The sequence below is a fragment of the Acomys minous genome, assembly GCF_964271855.1.
Source record: "Acomys minous genome assembly, chromosome: 8".
In the NCBI taxonomy this organism is placed as follows: Eukaryota; Metazoa; Chordata; class Mammalia; order Rodentia; family Muridae; genus Acomys; species Acomys minous.
The window spans coordinates 71,538,271-71,556,109 of NC_140489.1; the positions used below are offsets into that span (position 1 = coordinate 71,538,271).

Here is a 17,839-nt window from a genome sequence, read left to right on the forward strand (position 1 = left end):
CTCACTAATCTATGAGTCCACTGAGCTACTTATTCACTAGCGGACTTACTACATTCAATTACTATCAACATGCGAGTTTGGGGACTGCCACTATTTGTGTTTCATTTCTCTCATCACCTAGGAAAATGAACTAGCGGATTAGGAGAAAGAGCATCACAGTCCCGAATGTGAAAGCGAATAGGCACAAAGGAAAGTCCACTCCGTCCTCTGCACTGTCTCTGCATGCCCCCTGCAGATTTAGTTGGAATGTCACAAAGTTTAAGAAGGTTATATTTTATCTTTACTCTTAAAAAATTTTTTTTTAATTTTCCCCATGATTTTAAATCTTTCCTAGTGGATTTCTGACACTCAAGTGGCAATCATTTGTATATAAGGTGAACAATAATTCGACCTGATTTCATATAAAACAAAATCATAGTAGTAAATATGATATTTTATTATATGACAAGATATAATATATGAGAATGTCTAGTGCTTGAGAGTTAAATTATATCTAAATTTGTTGTTCTATAATCTTGCAAAATATTGTTCTGAGTTTTAAAATTCTAGAAGGAGTTGGTAAGATGTCATGCCAACATATTTACCTTCACTGCAGGGAACTTTCTTTAGAATAACTTTTCTACCAGTCAGTACTAGAATGTGGGCAATTTCTTTTATTTTTTTATTAATTTATTCATATTACATCTCAATGGTGTGGGCAATTTCTTAACGTATACATTTGCAATATCAAGATTCTAAACACGGGAGAACCAAAAGTTTGCATAGTATTTGGCTTGCTTCATCCTTAAGTATTTGCCAACGTGAATACATTGGGTGAATGGGTACAAAGCTGAGAGAAAATCTGGTAGGCTCAAAAATAGATAAATAATTTAAATCAAGTAAAAAAAGAAGCTTTGGAGCTTAAGATATGGCTCAAGAGTGAAGGGCACTTAATGTTCTTGCTGAGGACCTGGGTTCAGTTTCCAGCACCCGCATAGTGGCTCGCAGTAATCTGTAGCACTAGTCCCTGAGGCTGCCACACCCTCTTCTGGTGTTCATGGATATGAGGAATATATGTGGTACTCCCAGATAAATGTAGGCAAAAGCTCATATACATAAAATAAAATAAATCCTTAAAATGAAAAGGCACATAGTAAACAGTGTAGATCAAAACCCCCAATGAATTACATTCTGAGAGAGTGATAAAAATATAAATTAATATTTATAGAATTATTTCTAATTTTATTTCAAGTAGCCTCAAATTGTACCTGAAAATTTTTAAATAGGTGTTTTTAAATTTTGAATTAAAAGACATGAGTCTATAAAAATATAAGAAATGTGCAAACTCCTAAATTTAAAAAAAAAGGACAATAAAACAAGTATATGAGAATTTCAAATACTGACATTAATATTTGAAAATAGTTTGGAAAAATCAATTGAGAATTCTAAGACAGGCAGATAATCGTGATTGAAATTTGAAACTTAATGAATTATTTAATAGCAATTTAGATACAAGTGAACAGATAATTAATAAATTAGGAAATATACCAGAAAAAATACATGGGCTGAAGCATAGAAAAAAAAAGAAAACAAACAAACTAACAAACCAGAAACAATCTGGGAATAATAGCTGAACATTTTCCAGGATTAATGAATGATGTCTACATTAAAGGGTCACTGAGAACTCCACGTACCTAAGTTAAGAGGAAGCCATACCCACACCCAGCTCTCTTTCAGTAATGGCATCAAAGTGGTTATTGTGCCCATTGTTATGTGGGTACAATTAAAAACATTGGCTAATCTATTTTCAAAGTAGTTTAAATCATTGAGAAATGACTTAAAAATGGGCAGCATCTACAATGGGCTGCTTTTAGAAGAAAACCAACCCTGGTGAAGGCCACATGGATAGAACTTTTTTTTTTTTTAAATAGGAGTCCATTTCAGCTTCTAAAACATAGAGTGACTCACTCAGAAAAAAAAAAATAGTCATATTTGTGTGAGGTGTTAGATTGCCAAAGTGACGGAGACTGAGGGAAAAGAAGCCCCAAAAGAAGAACCTTTCAAACCTGTGCATAATTTCCTCTCAAATCTCTGATGAATACTTCCGTGGATGTCCTTCACAAGGAAGGCGTGGGGACAAGTAGAGAGCAAGAGCTCACAGAGTAGTGAAAGTCCAACAAGGATTTCAGTTTCTGCACACTGCTGTAGGAAAACACTTTGGAGCGGGAAGCCTGCCATGCTAGAATGGCTTGTTTAATACCCTGAGATTTCCATGGAAACTCCCAGGAGGCAACACTCCAGAGAAAGACTGTCCCAAGACCAAAGACAAATCTAAAGCACAGCTTTCCTGATAATGTGTCAAACTATCATCCTATAATTTCAAGGTGACATTTTGTTTTGTTTTTAATAATTTATTTGTTTAAGGGAACAAAATATAATGTTCTTCATATGAACACAATAAGAAGACTCCACAAATCTTGAAGCCACTCCAAATTTCTTTCTTTCTTTCTTTCTTTTTTTGCTTTTCGCTGTTCCTATTTTATTTTAATTTTTAAAATATATTTTATTAACTTATTCATATTACATTTCAATTGTTATCCCAACCCTCGTATCCTCCCATTCCTCCCTCCCTCCCTTTTCCCCTTACTCCCATTTTCTATGACTGTAACTGAGGGGGTCCTCCTCCCCCTGTATATGCTCATAGGATATCAAGTCTCTCCTTGGTAGCCTGCTATCCTTCCTCTGAGTGCCACCAGGCCTCCCTATCCAGGGTACGTGGCCAAATATGTATAATTTTTAAAGCAGTTTTATATGAAAAAGATATATACATTATGACCATAATAAGAGAAATAATAGCCAATAGAAACTGATCTTTAAAAGGCTTAGATAATAAAAATAAGAGACTAGATTTTAAAATAATAATTATATATATGGCCAAAAATTTTGGGGGAAAGATTGTCATCAAACATGAACAGAGAGCCCCAATATTCAGGTGTCAGAGGCCTGAAGGGCTCTGTGAGTTGAAGGCCAGGAGTTGTATGTAGTAAGTTCCAGGCCAGCCAAGGCTATATAGTGAAACCTTGTCTAAAAGTAAATAAACAGGTGAATAGATAGACATACCGATATCTGAAGACATACACAGAAACTATTAAAAACAAAACCAAAATTCTAGATCTGAAATGATAAATTCACTGTATAGTGAAATAAATGGCAAAGGAACAATCACTGAACTTAAAAACAATATTAACCATCTAACCCAAAGTACCAAAATATTAAAAAGAAAGTTGATTCTCTGTAACCTGTGAAATTTATCAAGCAGTTAACAATTGTCTAATAAAATCTTGGAAGAAAAAAGATAAGGAAAGTTTTTTTAAAGGATTGCTGAAAAAACTCACACATTTTACATAATTTAGAAACCCAATGAAACCAATAAACAATGAATAAGATAGAAAGAAAATCATACCTAGTATAATTGTCATCATCAACGAAGAAAGAAGTGTAATTATCAAAGAAACAAATTCAGAAGACAGGATTGTCTTCAGAAAAATAAATGCTAAATTAGAATTCTAACTTCAGTGAAAATAAGTTAATTTAAAACAAATTATCTAGTGATTATGTGTGTGGTGTTCTGGTATGCATATGCCATGGTGCATGACCGAAGACCAAAAGACTTCGGGGTGTTGGTTCTCTTCTGCCATGTAGATAGATCCTAAGGACAGTTCAGGTCCTCGGGCTTAGCAGGAAGGGTCTTTATTCAATCAACCACCACGCTGTCCTAAAACATCTTTGAAAAACAAACTCTTAGATATGCCTGGTAGTCCAGGCTTCTAATCTTAGCTACTGGGAATGCTGAGGCAGGAGAATGGAATGTTTAATCCCTATCTGGGCAACTTAATGGAGACCCTGTATTTTCATAATGCACATTCATAAACAGTAAAAAGAGGGCTACTAAATAATAGAATGTTTGCCTAATATAAGCAAGCCCTAGGATTAATGGGAACACTAACTGACAAAGAATGAATAGTGATGTGCATCATGGCCATGTAAGGCCATGTGAGGTCATGTGAGGTTATGTGAGGTCATATGAGGCCATGTGAGGTCATGTGAGGCCATATGAGGCCATGTGAGGTTATGTGAGGTCATGTGAGGTCATGTGAGCCCATATGAGGCCATGGCTTCAAAGAAAGAAAGCAGTGAAGGGGATGGTGGCTCTTTAAGAAAGAGAACTGACAAATGTCAAGATGGAATCAGCACCTGTACAATAGAAGACTATGCACTAGGATGATTCTATTTGTGACTGTCATAGATTAGATAGTGAAACATTTAGGAATTAGACATTGTCATATAATTAATGAAATATTTTCAGGATCCTCTTTAAAAGACCAATCTTCTTTTTCCTTGGCCCCCTAAAAAAGTATACTGGTGAAGTTCTAACCCTTTAGTTTCTTTTGAAAGTCTTCTCAGCTGAGCAGGGTGGCACATACCTTTAATCCCAGCACTTGGAAGGCAGAAGCAGGCAGATTTTTCTGAGTTTGAGGGCAGTTTGGTCTACAAAGCAAGCTCCAGGACAGCCAGGGCTACACAGAGAAAAAACCCTGTCTCAAAAACAAAACAAACAAACAAAAGGTTATTTTATTTTGATGAATATATGAGCTTAGAAAGTATATGCAAAATGAATATGCAAATTTGATAGTTTAATATTGATCAAAGTTTAAAAGTATATGTATATCCAGTACATTTCTATTAAATATTTGGTAAAATTATTCTATGACTTGCAAATGGTAGAAACAACTATTGCTGGTCTAAAGTCTCTCACAGCACAGCCACACTTTTCTGTGTTGAAAATTAAATTTGTAAAACTCAATATACATCCCCCAGACAGTTAATTATACATTGCTGGAAAAAAATTGTGCTGCTGAAATAATTTTGTATCAGTTGCATTACTAATTCCATGGGGACCATCTATTCAGCTCAGAAAGACCAAACCCAAGGACTTCTACCTGTAAAAGTCCCCCATCTGCCCCACCTTCTCCCAGCAGAAACAACTCCCTTAAGAGCCTTCCCTCCTCCCCTAAGCCCCACCCTGCCACCTCGCCTGCTCACTGTTCTACACCTTTGATAAGCTGTATGGTACCACTTTACTTATTTATAATTTCCACCCTCAACCACCAATGGATTCAGAGAACCTTTGTTTTATTCATCTGGCATTTCCATATTGAACACAGACATATTGATAAGACGGAATTTTACTGTTTATTCTGTATCAAATTGGAAAAGATACAGCCTTTTTTGTCTACACTGCTTCCTAGCACAGAAGGAGAGAAAATGGATATATGATTTACTAGTATCCTGAGTGACTAGTTAGCTTGTGTGTGTGTGTGTTTGTGTGTGTGTGTGTGTGTGTGTGTGTGTCTGTGTGTCTGTGTGTCTGTGTGTCTGTGTGTCTGTGTATCTATGTTTGTCTATGTCTGTGCACACATTAGGTGGTGCAACAATTAAGTCCACCTTTCAGAAATGGTAAAGTCTTGAGCCAAGTTGTGTAATGAGCAGTAGATACTAACTACTGGGGATGTTCTGTGCAGCTAGAGAATGCAACATGGAGCACCAAGGGCCTTTTCCTTTCACCTGACCTTGAGTGAATACTTTGAAGAATGACACAGGTCAATGATACAGGTAACAAGGCTGATCACGAACTATTTAAATGGTTAAAACATTGAGTTCTTCCATACCAGTCATAAGCAGCAGCTTCTACAGTGTTCGGGGAGTGGAACTCAAAACCCAGAAAAGCAATATTTGGTAAAGTGCAAGTCATAGTGAGGTTCAGGTTGGGAATGAGAATCAGGGAAGCTGAGGGAATCAATAAGATCAATGACGATTCACTAAGAGATTTTGGGCAGTTCTGCATATAAGAAAAATCAGGCACAGGTGGACGTGTTGTTAGGTACATCTCATTGCTGAAAATTTCAGAAAGAGGAGTCAATGCTTTCAGCTACATACCCACCTGTGAGACCACCCACAGTCAAGGATGGCACTGATCCAGTGCTCACACAGATGGCCCAAGTTTGACTGACAACAACAAAAGTCTTAAATCTAGGAAAGCTACTGGTTGGGATGAGGGAGACAAGAAAGAGTGTGGGAGAAAACGTTATCAGATTATGTTACAAAAGTGTTGAAACTGCCAAAGAACAACAATTAATAAAATAATGTAAATATAAAAGATAAAAAATAATTCTGAAGCTGGGTAGTGGTAGTGCAAGCCTTTAATCCAAGCACTTGAGAAGCAGAGGCAGGCAGATCTCTGAGTTTGAGACCAGCCTGGTCTACAGAGTAAGATCCAGGACAGCCAAGGCTACATAGAGATCCTGACTCAATACATACATACATACATACATACATACATACATACATACAATCTGATCAACTCTAGTACATAAGTGCTCACTGTTTGTTGAATCAACTCTCAGAATGCTAAATAAATTACTAGTAGGAACTCATACTTTTCTATGTATGTTTATTATTATCATTATAAACCTGTCTGCCATAGTGAATTATAATCCACATTTACAGGATGAAATAGAAAAAAAAAGTGACTCAATGAACAGAACAGATCTTAAGTCTTGTTCCTATCATAGCAAACCCTTCACCAATGGCAAGAAGGATGTTTTACTAAGACCATTGCCTTGCATGAAGGGAACAGGTGTCCTTATTTAGCCAAATTGCAGACTCTACCGCTCCACTGCTAACTCCCTTACTACTGCTGACTTCAGTACCAGAGTGGGATGCTGAGAAATCACTTTGGGGGAAAAATCAAACTTCGCTCATCTGGATTTGATTGTTTTCTATTTCCCTTAGAGCTTTTCACCAAATGTGATAAAATGCTGAGCAATGCCCTTATTCGTCATTGTGAATAGGCATGGGATTGTTCAGAAGTTTTTTTGGGTTTTTTTTGGGGGGGGTTGTTTTTTTGAGACAGGGTTTCTCTGTGTTAGCCTTGGCTGTCCTGGACTCACTTTGTAGACCAGGCTGGCCTCGAACTCACAGCAATCCACCTGCCTCTGCCTCCTGAGTGCTGGGATTAAAGGCATGTGCTACCATGCCCGGCTGTTCAGAAGTTTTATATTAAAAGGGCAATAAAAAACAGTCGGTTATATCAAGTATTGACAGAACTTTTTGCCATTACTTTAGTTTCTGCCTTGGATAAGGGATAAAATGTTTTTCATAAATGAATGTTTGATTAGCTGATAATTAAACACCCCAACAAGACCTGGACAAATCACCATTATATTTGACATCACAGTGCCTGGTCCTTCCTAACTGGCAGTCACTTTTCTGTGGAATTTGTCAATTACAAAGCAACCGCTATCTTTATGTGCACAATATGTGGTTTTTCCCATTCTGTCTCAATAGTAAAAAACAAATCATCTTTGATGCACATTAATTTTAAGTCTTTCAGTAGAAGACTTCAAGGAAAAACTCTCATCCACAATTATGCACAGCACCCCCCAATTGCCCTCCTTTGTGTGCACAGGCAGAATGCTTTCAGACTCTCTAAAGCTTGCATGGTTTTGGTGATAAACAATATGCGATTAAACACAACACACAATCGGGTGTCATTTAGTACTGTTTAATATTGAAAATCTTTCTTGAAAATTCCAGAGCACCTTAAAGACATAGAGAGGTCTCTTGTTCAGCAACAGTGGAGCATCTTCCCTTGGCAGGAGGCTTCTGGTGTCTGCAGCCCCTCCTATGATGGGCCTCTGTGCAGTTACTCCTCTCCAGTGTGGATTGGGAAGCGCTCTGGTGGAAGAACAGATTCTAGTCTCTGCCAGCGCTCTGGAGGCCACAAGATATGTGTGGCATGGGCATGCAGAAGTCCCAGAGAAACCTGAATCCAGGGAAAACAGAGAGAGAAACAAAATTATTTCATACTTACTACTATACATAGCCTAAAAACCACATTTGATTCAAGTCTCATCTGACATGGAAAGACTATGATTAAAAACAAAAAACATTTAAGAGCACTTTCCCAGGATGTGACGTGTGTCTGCTACTTTAACCTTCAGAACAGTCATTCAAGGGAATTATGGTTTTAATTTTCTAGATCAGGAAACTGAGTGAATATATATATATATAAAATTATATATATATATATATATATATATATATATATATATATTAATCTAGGTGTGATAGTATGCACCAGTAAAACCTGCTCTCAGGGTTCAGAGACAGGAAGATTCCTTGAACTAACTGGCCAACTAATCTAACTGAATACACAAGCTCCAGAGACCCTGGATGCACTGAGAGACCCTGTGTCAAAAATAAGGTGGACAGCAACTGAGAATGCATCAGTATAAATTTTTTGTGTCTATAAACAGGTTCACTCATGTGCATACACACCTCCCATATATGTACACACACACATACACACACACACATGCACAGGCACATGCACACACATACACACAACCATGCCAGCTAGAAAAAAACCTCACTGGATCTGGATGATCTCACATTACACTGCACTTTCCACCTAGCTTTGCTCATGGCTGGGTTCAGCCGAGTTACAGAACAGCGGCCTCCATCTCCTCCATCATAACGCATTTTAGGTTTGATAGCAGCTACTCCGTTGTTGTATTTCAAGCGCTGAGCTGCTTTTCCAGGCGGTTTAACTTTTATCCGAAGGGTAATTTGCCAATGTTTTAACTTAGCTGAATTGTCGCCAATACATTTGCTTGCTTGCTTAGTGTGGTGCTCAGATTTGGACACAGTGATTTAATTCTGATCTGACACTCCACACTCATTTTTCTGAAACTAATATTACCATTTTTTTTTAATTTTTGAGAATATATTAGAGGTACCATTCTCATTTCCAGGAAGTTATTCTTAAAAATTATGATAATTATGATATCAATATTGTTTATAATGGTGATATAAGAATCTGACATTCAAGCTTTAAAAAATACTGAGATTAGCCAGGTGTAGAGGCCCATGCTTTTGGTCCCAGCACTTGGGAGGCAGAGTCAGGTGGATTTCTGTGAGTTCGAGGCCAGCTTGGTCTACAAACCAAGTCCAGGACAGCCAAGGCTACACAGAAAAAACCCTGTGTGTGTGTGGCAGGGGGGAACAAAACAAAACAAAATACTGAGATTAATATGTACAGAAAATGCTTAATCACTTGCTTAATTATCTGGTGGTGTAATGTTTTTATTGATAAGTATCTATAGACAAGGAGGAGAATATAGTGAATATAGAAATACATAAAATGAAAAAGCATGCGAACCTTTTTATATTAAAAGTTAGGTATTGGACATAGCTTCGGCCTCCCACCTGCTAAATTAGTGTTTTTTTAAAAGGTTAATTAGAAAAGAATTCAGATATATGAGGAAATCTATATTAATAAGTAGCACATGTGATAAGAGAAGTTTGGCAAATTCAAAATCTGAGCAGAGAGGCCATCAGAACAGAGAACTAGGGAAAGGCTGAAGTTCAACTCCAAGGAAGGCCATGGGGAGGTTGCAGACAGCTATGTGGGAGAGACGTTCAATGCTATGTGCTTGCTCCTTCTTTTCTGGCACTGAGTAACTCAGTCTACTGCTATCCTCAGGCCTTCAGCTGACTTGAGGAGACCCACCCACATTATGGAAGACAAACTGTTTTCCTAATTCAAAACCAGAAATCCTTCAGAATATTATTTGACAAAATATCTGGGCACTGTGGCACAGCCAAAGTGACACATAAAATCAACACCTGATAAACAAGATCATCTTCCCTCTGCCCATTGCTTTGTTCCATGTTACACGCGGTGCTTAACACCAGAAGGCAGTGTTTTGAAAGATTTATACATATGACTCAGTTCTCACAATGACTCAGGAGGTAGACAGTCTGTCTCATTTATAAGCGAGGAAACCAGTAACAACAAAATATTTTTCGGCTAACAATGAAAGGAGTGAATTTCCACACCATAGTTATTATGCCAAAATGACATTTCTGACAGACCAGACAACAGGGCACAGACTTAATTAAGTTAAGACAGTCAGTAAAACAGTAGTGCCCCGGACAAATCAGAACACGGTCACCTGCCTGCCATGCTCAGGGCCATGTATTTTCCTGAGAGCGCCAGATTCATCAAGTGCAAATGGGATGAATTCTTTCCCATTTGTATGATGAAATCCAAGTACCCAGTCTGTCTCAGAATTTGAACCTCTCAGTATTGAAGTAACATAAGTTAAAATGAGGCAGTGATGCAAACTCATTTGAGGAGATTACATGAGGAGATTAAGACACAGGTGATCCCCAGGAATGCATACACACAGGAGAAAGAACAACATCAGAACAGTGAACGAGGCTCTGCCTACCATGAAAAGAAGGCTTAACAACATACCAAACCTGCTGCTCCTTTGATCTTATACTATTTTCTCTAGAACTATGAGAAAATAAATGCCTTTTGCTTAAGCTACCATCTGTTTTATTTTGTTATCACAGCCCTAGAAAAGGAATATGCATGCAAATGGAAAGAAATATGGAAGTCAGATCCACAATTTGTCCACATACAACACAAAACAAAAAACATATTGGAGGAAGAAGGGAAAAAAATATTTAAGAGTAGAAAGGGATACTTTGGCATAGAAAACCAACAGGTTTCCATTAGGTTAAATACTTGGACCAACTGCTATAGGTTGGCTTCAATGTCCCTCAAAGGCCTGCGTGTTATAGGCTTTTCCCTTAGCAAGTAGCTCTTTTGTGGGGACTAGTGGGAGGTGTTCCACTCATCCTGGATGCCTCACCCACCGGCATATCAGTTAGAAGAGCGGTTTTTCTGCATGCTGCTACCTATGATATAGTGCTGTGCCTATGGCCCCAAAGGAACAGAACAACCAATGATAGGCTAAAACCTTCCAAACTGGGTCCAAGATGTTAAGTTTCAAACCTGGGACGGGCTGCTAACATATCAAAGCAGACCTTGCTTCCAGGCTGTCCCAGCATCCCTCAGTTCCTATCTGTTAGAAGGTAAGGCTGGCATACACTATCCTTTAGCCTCAATTTTCCAGCCCAGGGGCTGGCCTGTCCTTTCTCCATAGGCTCTTCCTTACATAACCCAGACATTTTGGTTACCTACTCTCTCTGCCTCTCCTTTTTGTTCCCTTTGCACCTTTGGCCTTCTGGCTGCTGTACTCGGTTCTCCCCTCCCTCCTTCTATGCCCAGTGGTTCAGGGTCATCAATGCTGTGGACCTCTCCCAGATGCCAGATGCGTCTTGTTAATGCCCACCTGCGGCTCTGGAGAGGTCCAGAGTAGGATCTCGGGTGCTGGATGAGGATGTCCGTCTAATTTGCTTCATCTCTTGGGTGGCCAGAGCTGATGGCTCAGGCAACCGATAAGGATTGAAAGAGAAAGGAGAGAAGGGAACAAAGAGGCCAAGGTTTCTCTCTAGGGACTGGCTGTACTGCGGCTGAGGAGAACTTAAACTGACCACAAATTTCCTATGGCTGAGGCTGTAAAAGTGGCTTCTGGCTAGAAACTGCACGGGGGTCATAAAAGGAGGCTCTTTGATCTGTAGATAGCCCTCTTTGTGGAGATCTCCAATAACTTGGTGTAAATTTAGGCTTTTTGGCAGTAGAAGGCTGATGGCCCCAAGTCTGCTAACTTATTTGCAAATCTACAGGGAAATAAGAAGTAAAAGAGAGGTAGAAAATAAACCACTCACACACATACATTCAAGAGAAAAGGTGATGATGAAATTAGGCATCTTGACTTCAAATGAAGTCAGGTTTCCCAATTTCATTTATTTATTTATTTATTTATTTATTTTAAAAAATATATTTTATTAATTTATTCATATTACATCTCAATTGTTATCCCATCCCTTGTATCTTCCCATTCCTCCCTCCCTCCTCTTTTCCCCTTACTCTCCTCCCCTATGACTGTATATGAGGGGGACCTTTTCCCCTGTATATGTTCATAGGGTATCACGTCTCTTCTTGGTAGCCCGCTATCCTTCCTCTGAGTGCCACCAGGCCTCCCCATCCAGGGGACATGGTCAAATATGGGGCACCAGAGTTCGTGTGAAAGTCAGACCCCAATCTCCACTCAACTGTGAAGAACGTCCTGTCCATTGGCTAGATCTGAGTAGAGGTTCAAAGTTTACTGCATGTATTGTCCTTGGCTGGTGCCATAGTTTGAGCAGGACCCCTGGGCCCAGATCTACCTGTCATAATGTTCTTGTAGGTTTCTAGGACCCTCTGGGTCCTTCTATTTTCCCATCTCCCATGCTTCTCTCACCTAGAGTCCCAATAGGATATCCTCCCCTCTGTCCCACTTTCCTGGTAAGTGAAGACTTTCATGGGACATGCCCCTTAGGCTAGTGTCCAGATAGAAGTGAGTATATATCATTTGACTCTTTCTGCTTCTGGGTTAACTCACTCATTATGATCATTTCTAGTTCAATCCATTTGTCCACAAATTTCGGAAATTCCTTGTTTTTAATAGCTGAGTAGTATTCCACATACATTCAAGATAAAAGGTTCAGGAGAAAAGTTAGATGAAGTCAGGCATCTTAACTTCTTCAACTGAAGTTAAGCTTCCCAATTTCCAGCTGCGCTTACTGTAGAAGACCATACTTACACTTCTGAGAAAAGGGAATTACCTCATAGTCAAAAGAGTACAATTAATCACAAAAACAGATGAATTCTAAAATATAACAGGTTACATGTTTTAAATCTAAACATTTCTTATCTATGTATCCATTAAATAAGTTCAGAGTGAGTTCAGAATGATGAAGGTTGACAGTGTCTAAGGTTAATAGGGTCTGAAACTTACAAGGTTATACAATTTATCAATTAGGACAGACCTAACTATACATTATCCAGCTATCTCTTAGTTCATTATGAGGTCAGGACAATAATTTTATCTGTCTTTCATTCTAAGAAACAGAGTAAATTCAGACATCTCTGGATAACTTCATTCCACTTCGGTTCATGAGACGTTTAAGCAAACTTGCCTGTATTTATGGTGAAATACCAGGATTTGTGGTGCCATCTGGAGTTGGGACTTATCTGAAGCCACAAATGTGCTAGTAGGCTATGCTTAGTGAGGCATCTGGAGGTCCACAAAGGTATTTATTGCAGCCATAAACTAACTTTAACTTTTAAAACTATTTGAATCAAATTGAGGATTCCATAATCAGGGATTAATTCATCTTAATAACAAACAGTACATCTTCAATAAGATCCTGTAGGAAGTTTGCTCAATCAGAGCTGGTCAGTAGCCAGAAAATAACAGTTCACACCAATGCCAGATGTATTTACTTTTGGTTTTTCAAGACAGGGTTTCTCTGTGTAATCTTGGCTGTCCTGGACTCAATTTGTAGACCACGCTGGCCTTAGACTCACAGTAATCCACCTGCCTTTGCCTCTCTGAGGGCTGGGATTAAAGGCATGTGCCACTATGCCTGGCTCTAATGCCAGATTTTAGAGAAATGCACAAAGCATACTTGATAGAGTAGTCAGAGGTTAGAAGCAATTCTGGGGTACATCACGATAGAGACTTTGCAAATACTGGATTACCTCCAGAGATCTCTCATGCTTACTGGACTTCTCCAAATCAATGGCTCCTGACAGCATGTCAGAGGCTGGAAGCAGTTTGGCGGTGCATATTGGTACAAGACCTTGGAAATACCAGATCACCTCTTAGGCAGCCCACATGCCTAGTGAGCTCCCTTAACAGGGTGGCTCTTGGCAGTGTCTGCCACTGGCTATGCTCTCCCATATATCTGTAATAAACTTTCTATTCCACCATACCTAGGAGCAGTCACATCCTTTCCTTTCAATTTTACATCTTTTTTTTCAATTCACAAGATAAAGGCCTTCCCTTTTTAGAAGGTTATCATCTTGTACCTTTTGTTTATTTTTAAACCACTGTTTTCAGACAGGGTCTCACCATGTATATCCCTGGATAGTCTGGAACTCATAGAGATCTGCCTGCTTTGGCCTCTTGAGTGCTGGGATTAAAGGCATTGGCTATAATATATGACTTGTACATTTGTTATAATAGCAGAAAGCTGACTAAAGGACCAGCCTTACCAACATCATGGTGGGAGTTGACGCTCCTTGTTCCTTACTCATGTGTGTCCCACATAAGACTGTGTTTGCTTTAATGGGTTTACAGTATTGTTTACTGAGAAAGAACATTGACAATACATTTAAGAAAACATATTAATGGATCATTGCAAAAGCCTAGCAGGTCTCTGTGTTTTTAGCACCTACCATTGGAGGAAATAGGTTCATCTACATATAATAATCAGCTTCTTACAATGAATCCCTTATCCATAAGAGGCACTGAGGACATGGATTAAGAATCAACCATCCAGAATAACAGTCACCACTTTGTTTTGATTGTGTACTGTTTGATCAGCAAACATTTTTAGAATTCATAAATGATCCAAGAAACTGAATCCAGGTTCTTGGTTTTGTTTTGTTTGTTTGTTTGCTTGCTTTTGTTTTTGTCTTTGTTTTGTTTTGTTTTGTTTTTTTAGCTGTATATGGCAATAGGGTTGTTCTTGTGCCTAGAGTAGCACTGCACACATTCACCTGAAGGTTGACGCTCCTGACCTTAGAGAGCACAGCTTTAGGAAACACCATTAGCACCAGCTGGAAAGAGGTTCATGCTATCAGTCACCTAGTTTGTTTTGTCTACAAAATGCCAAGGAACCACAGGAACTAAATTTCCACTGAATTGCTTGTCTTTGACCACATTGGCTCTGCTGAGAAGTTATTTTGGCTTCTGGTAGGCAGACACACACATCACCAGCCCAGCTTTCCTCCAGGTGCCAAGGGCACAGGTGTGTGTAACCATGTTTCTCTCCTCCCTCTCCATAGGCCTGCAGTGTACAGAATACACCTCCAGTTCTTGGCTTTAGGAGCCTTGTCTTGAAGGAAGGCCTCACAAGGGCAAAGTAAGACAAGGTAAAAGCAAGATTTCCGAGGTTGAATAGAACAGAAAACACTAGGAATAAAGAAAGTTTCTAGTGGGACCAATGGTTCTTTTAAGAAAATGCTCAGAACTGAGGTGAGGACAAGAAAGGGTCAAAGTGAGAAGTGTGAGAATACACAAAATTGGAAGCTTATTCAATTTAAATGTTTTTAAAATAGAAAAGATTAACATATATTACTCTTATTATTAACAAATAAAATCTCTTTCCTAATTCTACTTAGTAGTGAAAGAAGAGAGAAAGTACCATATGAACAAGGTCCTATGATACTTATTTTGCAATATTAAATTACCTATAATTATGCTTTGAAGTCAAATCAAACTGGAGAAATACACAGACTTTGAAGGACACCTACTTAAAACAAGAACTGATTTATCAAGCCTTTATAGAATGTCAGCTTTGTAATCTGACAACCAAGGGCCTTTCCAGACATATTTTTCCAAACATGTTTACTTGTTTGTTCACTTATTTTGTGTTTCTGTGTGTAGGAGTATAGCCATTGTGTGCATGTGAAGTTCAAGGGATGGCTTGTAGGACTCTTTCTCATTTTACCATGTGTGTCTGGGAATTAAACTCTAGTAATCAGACTTAGTGGCAAGTGCCTTTACACACTAAACCATCCCACTGCCCTCCAAACATCTTGATTCTGCAATGTCGTTTAAGAAAAACATTCATCATTCTTTAGAAAACATTATCAGGAAACAGGAGGCTTCTGTAATCACTGATAATGTGCTGCAATGAAGGGAAGGCAGAGGATTCCTACAAAGAACTACACTACCTTCTCAAAAAAATTATGAGAAGATACCTGAATTTTTTTACCCTTGTTTCACATATATTTTGGTTCTTTTTTGAAAATTTATCTAAGTATATTAGAAATGGAAAGAAAATCAGTTTTTGTTGTTTTTGTTTTTTGGTTCTGGTGGCTACCATTTGCATCCAAGACAAATAAGCAAGAATGAGAGAAACCAGCTTATGCCTTGAGGGGTCCGACTGGTTGCTTGGCCACTGACCGACAATCTGGCTATCTATCCTCTTCTCATACTAAATTTTCCCAGAATTCAACATCAACATCAATTTGTCCAGCGTTAGCTAAGGACATTTCCTGGTGCTCTACTGACAATGTGCTCCAACACTTTCTAGATTGGGGAACCCCAAAGCAGGATGTTGTCCTTATTACCATTGCTGAGTAATCAAAGATGCCACTAGAGTGTCTGCTTTGGTCATATGCATTCAGCATAATTCAGCAAGTGAGTGTGGGGGCAGATGTCCCGGCAGTGCTGATCCTGCCTTCCTCAGGCTGCTTCTCTGTTTTTCCCCCTATCATTTCATCACCTTTATTTGCTTGTTTCATAATTTTATACAAACAACAATGCTAAGGTCTATCTTGAAAAACATCCTATAAGACTAAGAAAAACAGACAAAAATTCTTTTAATAGCTAGCATAAAAGACAACTTTTGGGGGGGAATATTGGCAAAAACAGATGCGCAGCATATGTAAATCAAACAGAATTAGAAATAAAGGCAACAGATAAATGTCTCATCATAAAATGAGCAATTGAACTGTCCCAAAATATTATTCAAGAGACTGAAGAATAGAAACACATGTTTCATTTCAAACACGGTCTAACCCACTTTCAAGTTTCTCATCCTTATTTTTGGTGCAGCAGACAAGGTTCCTAAAGAGCAGAACATCAGCCTACCACCCATTTCCAGGGTACAGTTCTCAAAGCTGAGCAGATAAACCCAGTTCATGATAAGCAGACATATGAGCGCTTCCTTCCTCAGTAAACTGACTCCCATTTACACAAGGACACACTAAGGAGATCACAGCTTCCTTCCTTACAGTGAGTTTCCCAGAAGGCAAATGAGAATAGCATCAACCTCCCATCCCATGAAGATTTTGGTTTGGTAAAAACAAAACAAGCTGGAGGTGCAAGAATGGAGGACACAAGGAGGGAAGCTCTGGGAGAAGAAGGAAATGGGCGAGAAGGAAAAGCACGGCTCAGTGGGGAAGGAAATAATTAGTTAATTAACTAATTTCTAAGCAATTCATTTTAATAATGACATTATCATGCAGCGCAATATCTATTTACACATGTCATGAATAATGCCTAAATAATAAAAAATATAGTGTATGTATAATAAACAGGAAGAAAATATGGGAGTTATGTAATTTAAAAGTTGTGTTGCTCTATTTATTCTTCAGTAATTTCATACATGTATATAATATTCCAAGTACTCTCTACTCTAGCTTTCTCTCTCAGATCCTTCCTATCTTTATCAAACCCCCATCTATTTATTTTTATAACCTTCTAGTAGCAACATCTGGCCAGAGGAGAGCCATGAGGTATTATAATATGTACAAAAAGTGTTTATTCATTTAATATAGTGTGCCAATTCATAATTTGACTGCATAAACATTAACATGCTTGATTATAGGTTCTGTATCAGACCTTGTCAGGGTTATCAGTTATATATGGTATAGGTGGATATGGTATAAACAGATGTTGACACCATCATGGAGAAGTCTGGGTTCTGAAATACATGTTTGCAAAGTTTTAAATATAGTATCTGCATTTAAATTTTATGCAAAAATGAATATTTTACCTAAGGGAACTGATGTCATCAGAGTTAGGGGCTGAAACTAGGTAGGATACCAGAAGGCAAGAGCTAGAATCACAGAGAAAATGCCAAACACAATCCATGTTCTCCTGGACAACAGGATCCGGCAGGAAAGATGTTTAAATAACATGTGGTATACTCAAAGCAGGTGTGCGGAGACTGTCTGCCCTGTAGATGCTCCACTGAGATTCATCTAAGATGGCTGAAATGAGTGAGCTTGGATACTTCCTTCTCTGAGAGTAGACCTTCA

The 17,839-nt window shown here is 38.6% G+C and overlaps 1 protein-coding gene across 11 annotated transcripts in view; it reads right to left on the minus strand.

Moving 5' to 3' along the window:
• Positions 1 to 7,587: 7,587 nt before the first annotated feature.
• IMMP2L (inner mitochondrial membrane peptidase subunit 2) overlaps positions 7,588 to 17,839 on the minus strand; it is a gene marked incomplete at its 5' end in the record, with an annotated part of 829,477 nt that continues 819,225 nt past the window's right edge. For all 11 annotated transcript variants that reach the window (XM_084791200.1, XM_084791202.1, XM_084791195.1 and 8 more), the window contains one exon: positions 7,588 to 7,864. In XM_084791200.1, coding sequence (XP_084647326.1) covers positions 7,745 to 7,864 — 120 coding nt within the window. In that variant the 3' untranslated portion in view covers positions 7,588 to 7,744. The remainder of the gene's footprint in view (positions 7,865 to 17,839) is intronic.